This window comes from Lynx canadensis, chromosome F1 (assembly GCF_007474595.2).
Source record: "Lynx canadensis isolate LIC74 chromosome F1, mLynCan4.pri.v2, whole genome shotgun sequence".
Classification (NCBI taxonomy): domain Eukaryota; kingdom Metazoa; phylum Chordata; class Mammalia; order Carnivora; family Felidae; genus Lynx; species Lynx canadensis.
In genome coordinates, this window is record NC_044319.2 from 10,645,094 (window position 1) to 10,663,431 (window position 18,338).

Consider the following 18,338-nt stretch of genomic DNA (forward strand, 5'->3'; position numbering starts at 1 on the left):
AATCTAGAGAAAAGTGTGAAAAAAAATCACTTGCAATAATCCTACTGAGATGACACTTAACATTGGTACGTATCCTTTCTGAAATTTTTTTCTGCATATATACCCATGTAGATATGCATTCTCCTTAAAAATAGCATATTATACATGGGTGCCCTTTTAAAAAAATCAAATTGACTTCTGCAAGTAGCCTAAAGGGGGTTTTATAAAATCTTGGCAAAAAGTCTGTGACAATTTGCATTGTCTGTTGAGTCATTGCTATTTGTCTGTTATTAACAGTTTTTAAGTTACTTGTAACTCTCAGGGTTTTTTTTTTTTTTTCTTGTTCACATTTATTCTAAATCTAAGAAATTATTACATTTCTCTGAATTTAATTTTAATCCTAGATTGTTTTACATTTTCCTCTATTTTCTTTCCCATCTAATCCCCACCTTACACATATGCCGTGATTTATCACAGAACATTCATTGAAAATTATTTATTTGAATCCATCTAGGATTCTGCCCTAGCCAAAAATGCCGACAGAATTGTTAGTCATCGTCAGGTGGGTATTAAACTAACAAAAAACATTATCCGAACTTTCTACAAGCCCTGGTGCTCAATCACCTGCCATATGTGAACAACAGTCCAGAAGTAGAAGCAAGCTGCATAGGGGGGTTCAAAGACCAAAGTGTGTAAAATCAGTAAGGATTTGGATGTGGTGAACCATCTGTGGTGAGGACAAGAAGAGAGTCCATGTAATTCAGTTAAAATTCAATACAAATGTATAGAAATAAATAGAAGCATCAAAACCTTGAAAAGGTGGTCCTTCTGTATTTTTAAATCTCTTTTTTAAGGTTAAGGAGGATTAGAATAATCACCTTGATCTTTGAAAGTGGTGTTTTACAAGTAGTATTCAAATAAGAAGTCCTATATTTTATTTGTTGTGTGGATTTTTTGTTTCTCTAGTTGTAAAATATAAAAATTACCCTAAAAGTTCATATTTATTAACTTCCTGGTGGAACCGCTTGTTTTGTTTTGATAATAGGAGCAGTACTGCCTCAAGTTCTAGAGGAAATGGGAGCCACTGCAAATCTGAGGGTCAGGAGGGATCCTTGACCCCACAGAGCTCTGTGCTACCACCAGGAGACAGTGAGACAAGTAAGGTGTTGTTTCTGTTGTCATTATAAAACCCCAGTGTTGAATGTCCACCTGCTTTTATGTTCTTTCAGTGCGGCAGTTTTATTTCTTGGTTAGTTGGTTGGTTGGTTAGTTAGTTAGTTAGTTAGTTAGTATTTTGTAGAGAGCTCGAGTGGGGGAGAGGGGCAGAGGGAGGGAGGGAGAAAGAGAATCTTAAGCTCAGCGTGGAACCTGACATGGGGCTTGATCCCACAACCGTGGGATCGTGACCTGAGCCAAAATCAAGAGTCGGACACTCAAGTGACTAAGCCACCCAGGCGCCCGTTTTTTGTTTTTAATAAATTACTTTTGCTTCAGTAGTCCAGCCACTACTGTTGATAAACAGATAGCAAATACAAATGGTTGAGGCCTTAAGCATTTAGGGTAGGGAGTCACAGTGAAGCACAGTTCCCCTCAGTGGATACAATGGCCAAGACAGGTGGTCATTGTACTGAAAATATGTGAGATGTAAATGTTAGTTTGGATTATCTTGACCACTTTTATACCTAGCAGTGAAATCCAAAGTATCTGCCTTGATTTTTTCAAAGAGTATAGGTGGCTTGTGAAGGGGGAAAAAGGAATAAAATTTAAATGGGTTATGCGTGAAAACTGTTTCATACAAGAAATGCCATTTGTGAATTTTTCAGAATGCTTTCCTAGAATATTTTACATGACCATTATGTGAAATTTAGTGTCTAGTCCAGAGCCTTGATTACAGGAGATTTTCTTTCTCTCTCTCTCTCTCTCTCTCTCCCTCTTTTTTTTTTGTTAGCATATAATTTTTGCTCACTTTTTTTTTTAATGAGGTGAAATTCACGTAACATAAATTTAACCATTTTAAAGTACATGCTCTAGTGACGCCTGGGTGGCTCAGTCGGTTAAGCATCCGACTTTGGCTCAGGTCATGATCACATGGTCTGTGTGTTCAAGCCCCGTATTGGGCTCTGTGCTGACATCTTAGAGCCGGAAGCCTGCTTCAGATTCTTGTCTCCCTGTCTCTCTGCCCCTCCCCCACTCAGTCTCTCGCGCTCCCTCTCTCTCGCTATCTCTCTCAGTCTCACACTCTCAAAAATAAATAAACATTAAAAAAAAAAATTAAGGGCGCCTGGGTGGCTCAGTCGGTTAAGCGACAGATTTTGGCTCACGTCATGATCTCGCGGTTTGTGAGTTTGAGCCCCACGTTGGGCTCTGTGCTGACAGCTTAGACCCTGGAGCCTGCTTCGGATTCTGTGTCTCCTTCTCTCTCTGCCCGTCCCCCACTTGTGCTCTGTCTCTCTCTGTCTCTCAAAAATAAATAAATCTAAAAAAAAAAAAAAATTAAGTACACAATCCAGTGACCATTCACAATTTTGTGCAACTATTGCATCTGTCTAGTTCTAAAACATTTTCTTATCCTCTCTAAAGGAAATCCCATAGCCATTAAGCAGTCACACCCCATCCCCCCTCCTCCTTCCCCCTTAACCCCTAGCAACTGCTTATTTGGTTTCTTTTATACATCCATTTTTGACTGTATGCTATTTCATAAAGCTGGTGAAAATCAGATGGAACTAATGCTCAAAAATTTAGCCCGGTACAGTAACAAGAGTATTAAAAAATAAATATAGCTGGTGATGGGCCATCATAGGAAAATCAGCTCATTAATCAAAGAAAAAAGGCATGAAATGAATGACGGCCAGGACTGGCATACAGTAGATTTTCCAAAAATACTTGGTAAATGAAGGACTAAATGAATTCCACTTCTTATTAAAGGAATAGATGCCTCAATATAACAGAGTTTACAAGAATTAAGTATGTGTAAAACAACTCTCTAGTAAGCAGATGTGCGGTTAGGAGCAAAAAAGACTGATCCCTAATGGATCTTAGAGTTAAATCCCAGAAATAAGTATTTTCAGTGGCCAAAAGAGAATTGATGGTAGGGTTCATGATAGTTCAGATTCTACTAAATGCATGGTAAAGGGATAGAAAAATACTCAGTTTTAAGTTTAGATTTTGTGAAGTTTAGAAACAAGGCAAGATCAAGTAATGTCAGTTGTGAGGGCTTATCTCAAGCAGAAATTCTTCACTGCGGGTTTATTAAGGTCTTTGCCTGGGCTTTGGGAGGAGGCAGTGGGCAGGATTGCTCATCCATCTTTGATAGTGTTTGTAGAGTTTGGTGTGGACATAGACATTTGCATTGTACTGAGGGGAGGTTATGTCTGGGTGTCAGAAGATTCTATGATCCCAGAAGGATTAAGAGCTACTTATATATAGGATAGCGAGAGTATTCAGCTGGTATTCATTTTATTATGAATTTTGGATTTAATGATAATTTGGTGGGGTGCCTGGGTGGCTCAGTCAGTTGAGTGTCCGACTTTGACTCAGGTCATGATCTCACAGCTCCTGAGTTCGACCCCTGTGTCGGGCTCCGTCCTGACAGTTCAGAGCCTGGAGCCTGCTTCGAATTCTGTGTCTTCCTCTTTCTGTCTACCCTGCTTGCGCTCTGTCTCTCTCGCAAAATAAATAAACATTTTAAAAAATGATAATTTGGTTTATTTCCCAGAAGCTCTTGAAGAATCGTCAGAGGATGCGACAACATGTCAGGAAGGTACATCTGCAGAAAACACACTTCAGAGTCGTGTAGATACAGGTGAGTAGTTGTCTCGTTCTCTTTAGATAATTGCTTCATGTGGGCAAATGAGAAGCGTAATTTATGTGACTCTCTCCTGAGACCATTTCCAAATAGGTGTATTATGGAATTTTTCTCTCCCTATTGGGAAATTCCTCATTAGGAAATGCCTGCCAGCTTTAAGGCTAGATTAAATAATGTTGCCAACATGACCAGCTGTTTCTACTTTATTTTCTAACAGCACAATCAGATAAGTTCACATCTGAGCCATTGGATTCCTGCTCAGGAGAAAGAAATGACCTCAATCTTGATAGCTCTTGTGGGGTTCCAGAAGAATCTACTTTGTCTGAACAAGGCAAGGAACCAGGAACTTCAGATCAAACTAGCACTGAAGGTGCTACCGATCAAAATACCGCTAATCCGGAGCCTCAGTCACAAACAGAAGCCATCGGGCCTTTGGCTCATGAGGAAACATTAGCCAGGGACTCTGCTCTCCAGGACACAGATGATAGTGATGACGACCCAGTCCTGATCCCAGGTGCGAGGTATCGCGCAGGACCTGGTGACAGGTTGGTAGATTTTTCATTAAAATGAACTCTAAAAAGTACAATTCGCAAGGCTTTGTTTGAAGTCACATAAAGGAGTCTCTCCATTTTTTACAGTTGCTTCCCCTAAGGGTATCTCAGGCATACAAACTCACAGAATTTTTTAAACTGTAAATGATTTTGCGTATTACATTCTTTGAACAAAGTGTACTTAAGAGGGGAATAAAGTCTTGTTGCTCTGTATGTCCAGGCCTGAGGCTTGCTCCTCAATTTACAGGTCAAGAGAAAGGAATGTGGAGAACGACCAACAGGTTATTTATGAAGTCAGAGCTATGTTTAGCTGTAGACATCCTGGCCTTTATCAGTTTTGTTTTATTTTGTTTTTTTCACATTTGGTTTTTCTGCTTTTCTACTGACCCTGGCTTAAGGTCGTGTGATAGTAGTTCTCTTTTTGAGAACATTATGTTGTTCTCTGATGTCTACTAGGTAACCCAATTTAGAAAATGAAAAATTATACCAGATAACAAATATTACAACTACAACGAAGAATCGCTCACGTGTTCATATACTTTTGCCATTTTTTATTTTGTGTGATCAATACAGGTGTATTATATTTTTTAGTAGATAAAATCTCTTGAAGTATATTGCATTCCATACTTTTTAAAAACTATTTCCACAGATAATGCTATCATATCTCATTATAAGCTCTGTCCTTTTCCAGAGAATAAAATTTTATCTTTAAATTCCTAGCTTACACAGGTATGAAGAACCATTTCACATATTTCTATGCTCACTATACTACTGTTTGTAAAATATTCTGACATTTCTGACAAGTGAAAAATACAGTGAAAAGATTATATAGCATTGCCATTCTTTCATGGTAATTAATGATCAAGAGCATTATGACTTGGGTTTGAATCTTGGTTTTACCACTTGGCTATATTTCCTCATTCAAACTACCTAATATATTTTTAAGGTTCAGTTTCCTTATCTATAAAATTAGGTTATGATTATCTAGAATTGTTATCAGAATTTTTAAAAATCCATCAATTATTTAGTCAGAGGATCCATCCACTTTGAAAGCACTAAATAAACAATAACTGTATTAAGCAACCAGGATGTTCTATGTGGCTACTCAGACTTGAAAAACAATTACACTAAGAATGGCTTTAGGGATAAAGACTGACAGAGGCCAAGCAGAAATCCGGAACAGTACTGCTTCCAGTTCAGTGAAACCACCTTTTGTGACTATGAAAGGACAGTTCCTTCAGTTACGTTTAATCAGAATGTTTACTTGGCAATGGCATTGTTTTTAAATGTAAAGGAAGTGATCTCTCCCAATATTTGTACTTAGCAATTAACCAACCATCTTCTCTTTACCGGCCGCACATTAGTCTTCAGCATTCTTAGTCTCTGTTTTAGACAAGTAAAACTTAGTCCCATTTCTTTCCATACCCAAGAGGGAGATCAATACCACTTGAATACAGGTAAGGTTAGCAAGCATAGCACAGTTTGAAAATCAAATTGATGGTTTCTGAAACCCAGGGTGGAGAATTAGAGTCTGTATAATTATTTTAAGCTTATGCACTTATGGCTTTCTATTTACATAAGTGAACATATGTCTTTTTTTTTTTTTTTTTGTACTTCTTATGTAGCTAAAAATGATGCTAAGGTCATAATTGAAAATAAAATTTAAGTGTACTTTCTAGTAAAATGCACCAAATCACTTACCAGGTTTATTTGCTTAAATAAGAAATTATGTATTTTTAATAGATGTTAGACACTTATAAGATATCGTGATTATTTATCATCTTCTATCCAAGCTAATTATAACACTTTTACACCAAGCCGACTTTATAGCTGAGGAAACTGAAGTGCTAAGCAGATGATTTGTATATTTTAGACCCAAAAAGTTTTCTTCTTTCTTTTTTAAACACAGTAGTTGAGCATCAGGGAGAAAGGAGGATTTGGAGGGAGCAAGGAAATGAGGGACAGCGGCCTGGAGCTGACCCTACTCCATGGAGGTCTCCAGTGCATACTCTCAGGCTAGATCCAGATCAGAAACCTCCTCTGGGTCTGCATTGGCTTCCCTGATTTTTAAAAATTATTATTATATATTATTTAATGTTCTGTATGTTCAGCTCAGGTATATAGCCTTAGTTTGTCCCATATATTTTATTTTATTCTGTTGGACATAATAGTGAACTTACCGAAGAGTAACAGAAGGATAACAAATTCTCACTCTTTAAGAAACTTAATAACTTATTGAAGAAGAGAGGACAAATCCACAAGCCATTTATAAGAATGCAGGGAAACAGTTTTAATAAAGGAAATGAACTACATACAGTGTTACATACATACAAAGATGTATATACTAAGCCCTTGGTAGTACACACATCTTTGTATGTATGTAACACTGTAGTTCATTTCCTTTATTACTAAAGCGATTATAGTGACTGTTTAACAACTACATCAGTTTTTCTTTGAAATCTGCATTATTCCTATTTACCAAAAATTGTAAATGGTGAAAAATCTTCCTTCTGATTTTTATCTAAATAATTTTGATAGTTCCTAACTTCTTGGCACCATCTCGATTAAATCTTGAACTGCCTATATAAAGTATGTTTTTAATATTGCTGCACCTTGCTAAGGGTTCTTCATCCTTAAGACAACTGCCCATTTATCTTCTAAATTGAAGGAATAGGTATGTTGACGTTTATGCTAAAGAGAGAAAGTTTAAGATACTTTACTTCTTAAGAGCATGAAAAGAACTGTTTACCAGCTTGTAAGTAGGCGTATGATTTCTGAGAATTTCTGTTTCCAAAGGGACAAAAGATTTCAAAGTTCTCTTGTAAAAAATTACACTATTTGGTTTTTAGAATCTAAGGATACATTTCATACTTTGATGAAATGCGCAACTAAAGGAACGCTCGTCTCGGAGTTCCCTCGTTGCTGCCACTTGAGAGGCCCAGTCAGGGTTAGTTTGGTTAGAGTAAAGAAATGGCCCCAAAATTAAAAATGGTAAAAGTATATACTTAGGTCTGTACTTCAATGTGATTAAAGAATGACGTAGTGGATCTCATAATTTCTTTTGCCCCAAATTTAATTTTTAAAATGAAAGCTAAAAAGTTTATAAGTAAGCCATTTTTGATGCACATTATTAAAAATATCAAAGCAGTTCTTTGCAATGTAAAGTAACTATTTCATTATAAAGACTTGCATTTTTAATTTGGTTAGATAAATATGATCCAGCTTTTCACTTTTGGACTGAGATCAAGCATGAGAAGGAAATGTCTTAGAAAATAAAGGCCTTAACCACTAACATAGATGTTTTAAGATGGAACGCTCTGCCCATTAACCATAGCTAGTGTCGGTACAAATACAACTGGGACTCTCTATGGCAGAGCTCAGTAAGCTTTTCCCTAAAAAACCAGATAGTAAATATTTAAGCTTTGCTGGCCAAGAGATACAGTGGAGGCTACTGTGTAGGTACTTATATAACCATTTAAAATATAACCATTTACGAATGTAAAAACTGTTTTTTGCCTATAGGCTGTTACAAAAACAGGCGACTGGCCAGATTTGCCAAAGAGCCATCGTTTCTAATTCCTGCTCTTTGGCAGATCGGTCTTAGAGAAGCACAACTATAGTCTGTGGTAAAATGTCTCTACTGGCAGATATCCGAAGTTTAAAACGATGAAATCTCTATAAATCACCACATATTTGGTCCCGTTTAACTTTGTCTAGGGCCAGAGCACAGCACATTAAATGGAAACTAAATTAAAGAAAGAATAATTAATCAAACATATACTTTCCAATCTTGGGATTAAAAAAATAATAAAAGTAGTATGCGTATCCCTTAGTGATATTATACACCGTATTTAGAAATAGAAACCCGTGCCCTTGGAATGAAAGGATCACGGTCAGGTTTTCTGTTTATATGACCTCCACATAAACTTTCCACGGTGCCCCAGGGAGCTTACAATAAATGGTATGATGGCCTGGCTGGTAGCTCTTTTCTTTTTGCCAAACCCGAGAGGTTCTTGCTTTCTGGGAAGCGTGTGAGTGAGCTTCCTGAAGAAGTTCTTGCATAGTCTTGGACGTTTTTCGTTGTAGACTCAATTAAGATGCTCTAAAGATTTTTCTGGTAACTATTAAAAATATTAACCTTGTATGGCCTGTTAACCACTTTTTTAAAAATGTATTTTTCATATGCATAGAAATGTGGTTCCGTTTACCTATTCTGGACCCTGGGGAACATGGCCTTTATTTTTAAAGCCAGAATTCTTTGTGTCCTGTAAATTTGTCACCATCTCTTTACTCATCATTATAATCACTCTCAGTATTTCTAATGATTCAAGTGTATTCTTTGTGAAAGAAAATTACAGAGAGAAAAAAGGTAACAGAGAAAGAACTGAACTCCTAGAGAGTGAAAAGCTCTGTTATTCTTTGCTTGCTTGTTATCGAGTCTATGGTTAGGACAAATGAGTCAGCTCAGGGCTTAATTATTTTTTTCTGAAAGAGCAGCATAGCCCTGGGGAGCATAATGTAGGTGTAGCAGTGGATGGTATTGGTGGTTTGAGTCCCTGCAGTTCCCTACACTCTGCAACGGGTTAGGTTCTAATCTAGTTAAAGATAAAAGGGATTAAGTGCCAAGTCTTCCTTTCAATCTATCTTCAGTGAGTGTCTCTGTTTCCTTAATTTCCTCATATGCTTTTAAGTTGAAGGACATAATCTCACATAATTCCTTAAATCAGGAGGAGACACAGAAGTTTTCTTAGATCTAGGTGATTAACAGTAGAAGTGGTGACCTTATTAATGCTTTAAATATTTGGTTCTTTGAAGTCTTTGTGAGTGACTTTAGTTACTGTGTTCCCTTCACTAGATTTAATATCAGAGGAACAACAATAGGTGATAGAATAATGAGGTAATTCAGTTTGTTCCTTCATTATTTATTTTTTCTTTATGATGAATTTGCCAGGTCCTCCTTTTCCACACCTAACCACCTTTCCTATTAACAGTTAATACCTCTTCAAACTTACTGAACTCTGAGTGCTCAGCCTTGTGAGCAGGTTGCTTTTCACAGACTGTATTTAGCTGCATGCACTGCATGAGAATAGAATGAAGAGAAATTTCCTGTGTGCAGATGTAACTGATACCCACGTCGAGTGTGTCACATGATAAAGTAACTATCATCTGAAAATGATGTACTCTAAGTTATTGGTTACTCATTTTGGGTATTTTGTCAAAGGATGCAACTTACTTTTTTTTAAAAAACTTGATTGGCAAAGCAATTAGCCTTAGCAACTTTTTGTTATTATTCAGATATACTCCTTTCCCTTGAAATCAGGAAGTAAAACAAGGACTTGAGTCCAATTCTATGTATAGGTTTAAAATTCTGACTTTTAAAGAAAGCCGTTTCATTAATAAATAGCTTTACTAACTTAATGTCGCACATCAAGATGCTATCTAAGTCTCAGACACTTCTGTAATTTGAAGACAGTGGGGTACATTTTTAAATACAATTTTAAAGTGAGCTTCAATCCTATTATTCTTCTAGCCCAAACCTGGTTTACTGACAAAATCAACTTTGTATCTAATTCTAGGGACACATGTCTGTTATTTACCATTCATTAGTTTCCAAAACAAAGGGGTAATATGAAACATAAAATGGAATTTGTTTAAGGGCTTTTTGATTTTCTGGTTTCTACCTTTCATCTCAAGTACTCAAGGCCAGTTTCTGCTTTTACAGTGAAGATTGCAATTAAAAAGTACCATGTTGCTTTAAACAAGTTACAGAGAAGCTAACAAATTGAAGTGGAGAGTATTAAGAACTAATAAACAACGGTAAAAAAGAAAATGTGCCTCTTCCCTTCCCTCAGAGCTAATGAGATTAGACAGCTTCTTTACCTCTGTTCTTTCTTTCCTGTATGGAGGAAATTTCTAATTACAAGGTAGTTTTTTCCTGACATCGAGCACACATTTAGTCTGCTTCCCCTTTAGCAGTTGGGGATGCTCAAGGAATGTAAAGTTCTGCTTAAGATAAGATCAGAAAAATAAAATTAGAAAAACAAAATTATCACACGTTATGATCTGCTCTGCTCATACAGCCAGTCTACGTGAAGGACTGTCCTGTAGTGTTTTGTGAATAGGTCTTAACCCTAATCTGCTGAGATTCTGAATGATAGGTGCCACATTTAATCTGTTTCTTTTAATAATAAATGGTAATCATCCCTTACTCTTCGCTCAGCTGCTATTACTTCATCACCTGTCACCTCGTCTTCTATTCATATGGCCCTCCAGCTGCTTCCAGCCTCTGTCCTCATCACGTCCACTTTCAGTGGCTTTCCGTTGCCTGCAATATAGAAAACTCCAGCTCCTCTGCCTGGCCTGCAGGGCGCTCTCTGTCATGGCCGTGGCCAGAATTTGTGCAGACTACAGCAGACCTACTGGGAGCGTCTCTGGGTACACTTCATGCCTCTGTTGCTTTATTCACTGTGTGCCTTCTACCTGAAATGCCCTCCTGTCACTGACACCATCATGTCGGCCACCTCATCTCAATATTCATCTTAAGTTGCTTCTTGTTGAAACTTTTCCTGGCCCCGTACCTTTCATAGTCCCAAGCAGGACTGAACATTTCTTCCGTGTGCCCTTTATACATCTGTTATGCTGTCTGTATAACACTTTATCGTGTATGTGTATGTGTATGTGTATATTTCCCTGTGTAAGAAGTAAGCACGTCTGAGGACAGCATAAGAATACATACATGCATATGTGAATAAGAGTTGGGCAAACAAGACACCTTTTTATCTAAATTCTAGCTAAGTTTTTATTCATATTTCCTTAGATGATCTGGCTTGTTGTTTTCTTCCTCCGATTTCCTAAACTTGAAATAAATGAAAAGCTATGAATTACAGTTAACCCTTGAACAACACAGTTTTGAACTGTGCAGATCCACTTATATGCAGATGTTTTTATAAATAACAGTGTAAATTTTTGACTTTGATTCTCTTAACATTCCTTACGATTTCCTTAACATTTCTTCTCTCTAGTTTAGGTATACAACATATAATACATACAACATAAAATATATGTTGCTCTATTATTTCTGTTATCAGTAAGGCTTCTGATCAACTGTAGGCTATTAGTAAAGTTTTTGGAGAGTCAAAAGCTTTATGCAGATTTTTACCTCCATGGGAGTGGGGGTCAGTGTCCCTAAGCCCCACATTGTTCAAACATCAACTGTATTGTTTCAGAGGTCCCACAACCTTCCCACATATTTGATGACTTCCTAGAAAGGCTCACAGAATTTAGGTTCATTTGTAATTATGACAAGAGAAAAGACACATCAGAGTCTGGACAAATCCAAGCATAAGCTTCCAACATTTTCCCAATCCCAGCATGGGCCATTAGAATGTTCTCCCTTCAGTAATCAAGTGTATTAATGCTTGTGTAGTGTTTCTGTCCAGAGAAACCTGCGTGAGATTCAGAAACCATTTTTATTGGGGGGTGGTCATGTGGTCACCCTCCACACCAACCACAGCTACCTAAATTCCAGACCCAAGAGGAAAGGACGTGTTCACTTTATTTATTACAGACCATCCAGGCAAGCCTATCAGGCTTCAAACCATCAGGCTTCAGTGTCCCAGGCAGGCAGAACACTGCAGGCAGCGTTGGACAAGTCAAGTTCCCAGACATCAGCCAAGAGCCAGCCTTGGAAGCAGACTCTTCTGAAGTCAGCAGTGTCAGGCCTGCTGTCCCTTAGCTTTACTAATATGGTTTGAGGCAAAGAACCCAATTCCTCTCCCCCCCCTCCCCCCCACAACAGCTCACATAAGCAAATTGTGTCCATGTTTTGTTTTGTTTTGTTTTGTTTTGTTTTGTTTTGTTTTGTTTTTTTTCCTGCCCCCAGAGTGGTCAAGGTTGTATTTACCACAAAGAAAATGTGCACATGAGCGTCTGTCGTATTCACTTTCCACGCCGTATAGCCTGGGATTGAGCTGGTGACTCTGGGGGCCGGCTGGGCTGCCCTTTCCACAATGGCTTTGGCTTGGGGCTTCTGGGAGGAAACACCGTGAGCAATCCGAGAACAGCGAGATCTCCTGCACCACAGGAGCACTTCCAGCTCCTTGATGTGGTGGACGAGGAACCTCCAGAAGCTTCTGGGCAGCGTGTGCTTTGTTTTCTTGTTGCCCCAAGTGCCCTGATACTCTACAGTGGTGTCACAAAATTTGGGAAATACTACATTGTGTATACATCTTTTTAGATTCACGAAACTAACATCATAAAGCCTCTTCAAAGACTTAACAACAAAGAAACCTGTTTAGCTTTGCTTAATCCATTATTTTGCCCATTCACAAACACTTTTTGTGGAACACCTACAAAAATCCCACAATTTGGACAATGCTCTTCCAGTTTACATTCTAAATTGTATCAAGTTCATTAGATTCCTAGACTAGACGACTCTTTCATACCTGCACAGTAAAGAATTTCTTCCAATAGTTTAACTTAAAATTCACCTGCTATATAATCTGACCGTGTCCTCACGTTCTATCCTTAGTACAGTATCCTTTTATATTAACCTCCTTTGACTAACTGAATTACTCCTCATGTCATTTAATTCCAGGTTAAATAAATTAATCCTCTCCTAATCTGGATTAAACCATTTTTTCTACCCTAAAATTTCTTTGTTCCCCCACACACCATTTTAATGACACCAGTAATATCAATTGTATCACTCTAGCTATCTGTGATAGTGTTTTGTAAAAGGATAAACCATATTGAAAATAATAGGCAAAGTGATTCACATTTTGTATTTTTAGTTTCTGTTTAATTTCTCCTTATATTTTAGCCTAGTCCTCTAACTACCAAATGTGTCAACTTGTTTATTTTTTTTTAATAGGGCTTACAGACTATTTCTGATTTTTTTTGTAAGTTTATATATTTATTTTGAGAGAGAGAGCACAAGCGGGGGAGGAGCCAAAGAGAGAGAGAAAAGATCCCAAGCAAGCTCCACACTGCCAGCACAGAGCCCTACATGGGACTCGAACCCACGAATTATGAGATCACGACCTGAGCCAAAGTTGGAAGCTTAACTGACTGAGCCACCCAGGTGCCCCTATTTCAGATTTTTATAACTTCCTAATTTAAACTTGGAGTTACCTTAAGAATTTTACTGACCATTTAGAAATAGTTTTCTAGAATATGCAGTATTAAAAATAAAATACAGGGGCGCCTGGGTGGCTCAGTCAGTTAAATGTCTGACTTTAGCTCAGGTCATGATCTTGTGGTTCGTGGGTTTCAAGCCCTGCATCAGGCTCTGCACTGTTAGCACTGAGCATGCTCAGATCCTGTCTCCCTCTGTCTCTGCCCCTCCCCTGCTCGCTCTCTCTCTCTCTCTCTCTCTCAAAAATAAGCATTAAAATAAATAAATAAGACTCTTGGGGAAGAGGAAGGAATCAAAATATAAAGTCAGGAATCTAGGTTTTTATTTTCTTAGGTCAGTTATATGTTAGATTCATTGTAGATTTTTTTTCTAGTAAATGCTGTCTCCCAAATAAATGGCTGATACCTTGAGGTGTTTTTGTTTTTATAATGAATCAGTTTTGTGTTTATTTTATCCATTCAATAAACGTGTATGAACCAAACTCTGTGGTAGATGCTGGTAATCTAAGGATAATGAAAATTACAGCCTCCATTAGCTCTTGGTTCAGTGGGATACACAGACACATACAAATAATTATAAAATAGTAATTGTGGCAATAGAGTTTTGCATAGACACTGGCATTATTAAGGGCTTTTAACCTAATCTAAGGAGGGGAGAATTGTATTTTTTTTAATTCTTGGTTTGTGACACACTGTCATTGTCGACTTATGCTTAGTTCCTTTTCTTTATTTCATTTATTTAATGGTAAGTGAATCTCAATAAACCCAGCACCCAAGCCAAGAACTGAGAGACCACCAGTAACTTAGATCTATGCATACACCTCCCAATCCTGTGCCCCTGCCCACCTTACCAGTGGCAGCCACTCTCCTGAATGTTGTGTTGATCATGCCTTACTTTCGGAACAAAAAATTATCCTGAACATAACTGCCAAAATAATATATCACTTAAATTGTTTTACCCACTTTTAAACTTTATAAAAAAGGACATCATACTAGATGTGAGACCAGGACTTGCTATTTTTTTCAGTCAACATTATATTAAGATTCACCCATGTTGTAATGTGTAGCTGATGCTCAGTCTGTTTTCTGCTATCTAAGAATCCATAATTTATCCCTTTTCCTGGTAACTGGCAGTTGTTTACAGTTTTGCTATTAACGACAGTGTTGGTTTGAACATTCTGAAATATGTCTCCTTGGGTTTTTCTGGGGTACATACCTAGGAATGGAATCTTTGATTTTATAAGTTAGATTGTCTTCCAACGTGGGAGTATAACTTAATGCGGTCACTAAGTAATCACACTGATCCACATCTTCTTTAAAACTTGGTTTTGTTAGGGTGCCTGGCTGGCTCAGTCTGTAGAGCGTGCAACTCTTGATCTCGGGGTTGTGAGTTCAAGCCTCACATTGGGTGTAGAAATTACTTGAGAATAAAATCTTTAAATAAATAGGGGCCCCTGGGTGGCTCAGTCGGTTGAGCATCCAACTTTTGATTTGGGCTCAGGTCATGATCCCAGGATCGTGGGATTGAGCCCCATGCCAGGCTCTGCACCGAGCATGGAGCCTACTTAAGATTCTCTCCCTCTCTCCCCCACTCTCTGTCTCCCGCTCTCTTCCTCTGCCCTTCTGCCCCACTCTCTCTCACTTGCTCTCTAAAATAAAATAATAATAAATAAACTTGGTTTTGTCACTTTTTTTGAATTTGCTACCATTACCAAAATTTGGTATACAGTGCTATCTCATGGTCTTGATTTTCATTTCTGTATTTACAGGATGAGATTATGCATCTCTCGTTTGTTTTTTGGCCATACCTGGTTTTCTACTGGGGTTGTTTTATTCTTTTTTTAATGTTTATTTATTTATTTTGAGAGAGTGGGTGGGGGGAGGACATAGGGGAGAGAGACCAAGAGAGAAAGAGAGAGAGAGAGAGAGAGGGACCAAGACAGAGAGAGACAGAGAGAGAGAGACAGAGAGAGACTGAGACCCAAGCAGGCTCCATGCTCAGCCAGAGCCTGACTCAGGGCTCGATCTCACAATGTGAGATCGTGACCTGAGCCAAAATCAACAGTTGAACACTTAACCTACTGAGCCAACCGGGTGTCCCTCTACTGGTTTGTTTTAATTGAGTTGTTTTTCTTTTCCGTGTTGTCTTAGCTTTTATTACTTATTAAGGAATTCTTTATATATTTTTGATACTAATTTGCTATCATTTATAAGTGTGTAAATATTTTTTCTGGTTTGTGATTTTTTATTACTTTAAGCTGACTTGAGAAACCATTCTTAATTTTAATAAAGTTGAATTGTATCATTTCTTTATGCATATAACTTCCTTTTGTTTAAGAAATCCTTACCCTGGATTCAAAAAAATTGAAAATTTTCTTTTAAAGTTTTCTTTCGACAATTTAAGGTGTTAATCCATCTGGAACTGATTATTTATGATATATATGTGTGCCCATTTAGTTAGCCCTATTTTCCCTGTTCATTTGTTAAATGTTGAATTTCCCCAGGGAGCTGCTATCCTACCTATGTCATATTATAGAATTCCAGATAAACACAGGTCTATATCTGGGCTTTCTGTTTTGTTCCATTGGTCAATTTGTTTGCCCCTCCATCAATACCACGCTCTTTAATTACTCTAGTTTTTTAATCTTAATGTCTTCCAAGTCTCTTCAAGTCTCTTCTCTTTATTTTTCTTTAGAAGGGACTTGGCTATTCTTTGTCTTTTGGTCTGTTTTATGATCAACATATTAAGTTCTACTTATGAGTCATCAGAATATGATAATAGTTGTAATAAACCTGGAAGTAAATTTGGAGAATTAATTATCCTCTCAATATTAAGTTATCTCTACATTTATTTAGGCTGTTTAAAAAATGTCTTTCAGTAACAGGTTATTATTATTTTTTTATGTTTACTTAGAGAGAAAGAGAGAACATGAGCATGAATGGGGGAGGGGCAGAGAGAGAGGGAGATAGAGAACCAGGGCTTGAAGCTATGAACCATGAGATCATGACCTGAGCCAAAATCATGAGTCGGACACTTAACCGAGTGAGCCACCCAGGTGCCCCCAGGTTATAACAGGTTATAATTTCCTATGAACAAGTTTTGCGTATCGTTTTTTAACTTATTTATAGATACTTTCATTTTTGTTACCATTGTAAATGAATTTTTTTTTAAGCTTATGCCTCCCTTTTTTTTTAAACTCATACTCTGTTGATAGTTTGTTGCTGGTGTTTAGTTGATTTATATAATGATCTTATATCTACCCAAGTGTTTTTCTGTTATATTTATTAGTTAGCATATAAATTCCTTTAAGCTTTTTTATGTAGACAGTCATATCGTTGCAAAAAGGAGTTTTCTTTCCTCCTTTTCATTTTTATTGCTTACTGGGTATTGGTTAATGAGGATAGTAAGAATCACACCTTGCTCCTGATTTTGAAAAAAGTGCCTACATGAGTTTATTTGTACTGGTGTTTCAGGGGTTTTGTAGATACCTCCTATGAGGTTAGGGGGCTTCCCTACCTAGGCTGTCCTAGTTTACTAACAGTTTTTATCATGAACGAGTATTGATTTAATCAGTCACCTAACTCTTCATCTATTGAGTTCTATTTTTTCTCCTTTAGCCAGCTAATACACTTACAAATGTTCTAATATTAAACAGCCTTTAACATGTGTCTTATGACCCAGAATGTAGTGTATATTGATGTATGTTCAACTTGAGAAGAATGTGTATTCTGCTGTTGTTGCATGAAGTAGTCAGTAGTTGTCCATTATATCCAGGTGATCAGTGGTGGTGTTGAGTGCAACTATGGCTTTACTGTCTGCCTCCTGGATCTGCCCCTTTCTGAGACAAGGGTGTTGAAGTCTCCCGACTATAGTAGTGGATTCGTTTATTTCTCCTTGCATTTGTCAGTTTTTTCCTCATGTGTTTTGACCCTCTCTAGGTAAGCACATACACATTGAAGATTGTTCGTGGAGAATTGACTCCCTTGATGTTATTTAATGCCCTTCTTTATCCCTGATAACTTGGCTTACTTTGAAGTCTGCTCTGTCCAAAAGAAATATAGTTAATCTTGCTTTCTTTTGTTTAGTATTTAACATGGGATATTTTTCTCCATACATTTATTTACTTTTAATCTCTTTATTTTTTTAATTATTTATTTTTAAATGGATTTCTTTATTTATTTTTAAGTGGATTTCTTGTAGACAACAGATAGCTGGGTCATATTTTTTGATCCATTCTGATAATCTGTTTTTTAATTGGTGTAATTTAGAACATTGACATTCAAGGTGACTATTGATATAATTGGATTAATGTCTACCATATTCATTATAGTTTTCTATTTGTTCTTTGTTCCTATTTTTTGTCTTTTCCTTTTTTTCTGCCTTTTGTGGTTTGAATTCAGCATGTTATATGATTCCATTTTCTCTCCTTAACATATCAGCTACAATTCTTTTTTAAGTCTTTTTTAGTGGTTGCCGTAGAGATTGCTGTGTACATTTGCATCTAATCCAATCCACTCTCAAATCATACTACACCACTTCACAGGTAGCGTGAGTATTATATGATAACAAAATCCTGATTCCTTCTTGTGTCCCTTGTATCATTGCTGCCTTTCATTTCACTTTAATATAAGCATACATAAGCATATATACACATAAGATATATTACATCAACATACATAATGGAATACATTATTGCTATTATTATTTTGAAGAAACTTATCTATTAGATAAACTAAGAGTAAGAAAAATGAAAGTTTAGGGGCACTTGGGTGGTTCAGTTGGTTAAGCGTCTGACCTCGGCTCAGGTCATGATATCATGGTTTGTGAGTTTGAGCCCCACGTCAGGCTCTGTACTAACAGCTCAGAG

The 18,338-nt window shown here is 37.2% G+C and overlaps 1 protein-coding gene across 1 annotated transcript in view; it reads left to right on the top strand.

Moving 5' to 3' along the window:
* The window catches only part of DCAF6 (DDB1 and CUL4 associated factor 6), a 134,045-nt gene that overhangs the window by 95,785 nt on the left and 19,922 nt on the right, over positions 1-18,338 (top strand). Inside the window, 4 exon segments of the mRNA XM_030303239.2 lie at positions 1,025-1,137; positions 3,695-3,781; positions 4,002-4,329; positions 9,191-9,232. Coding sequence (XP_030159099.1) covers positions 1,025-1,137; positions 3,695-3,781; positions 4,002-4,329; positions 9,191-9,232 — 570 coding nt within the window.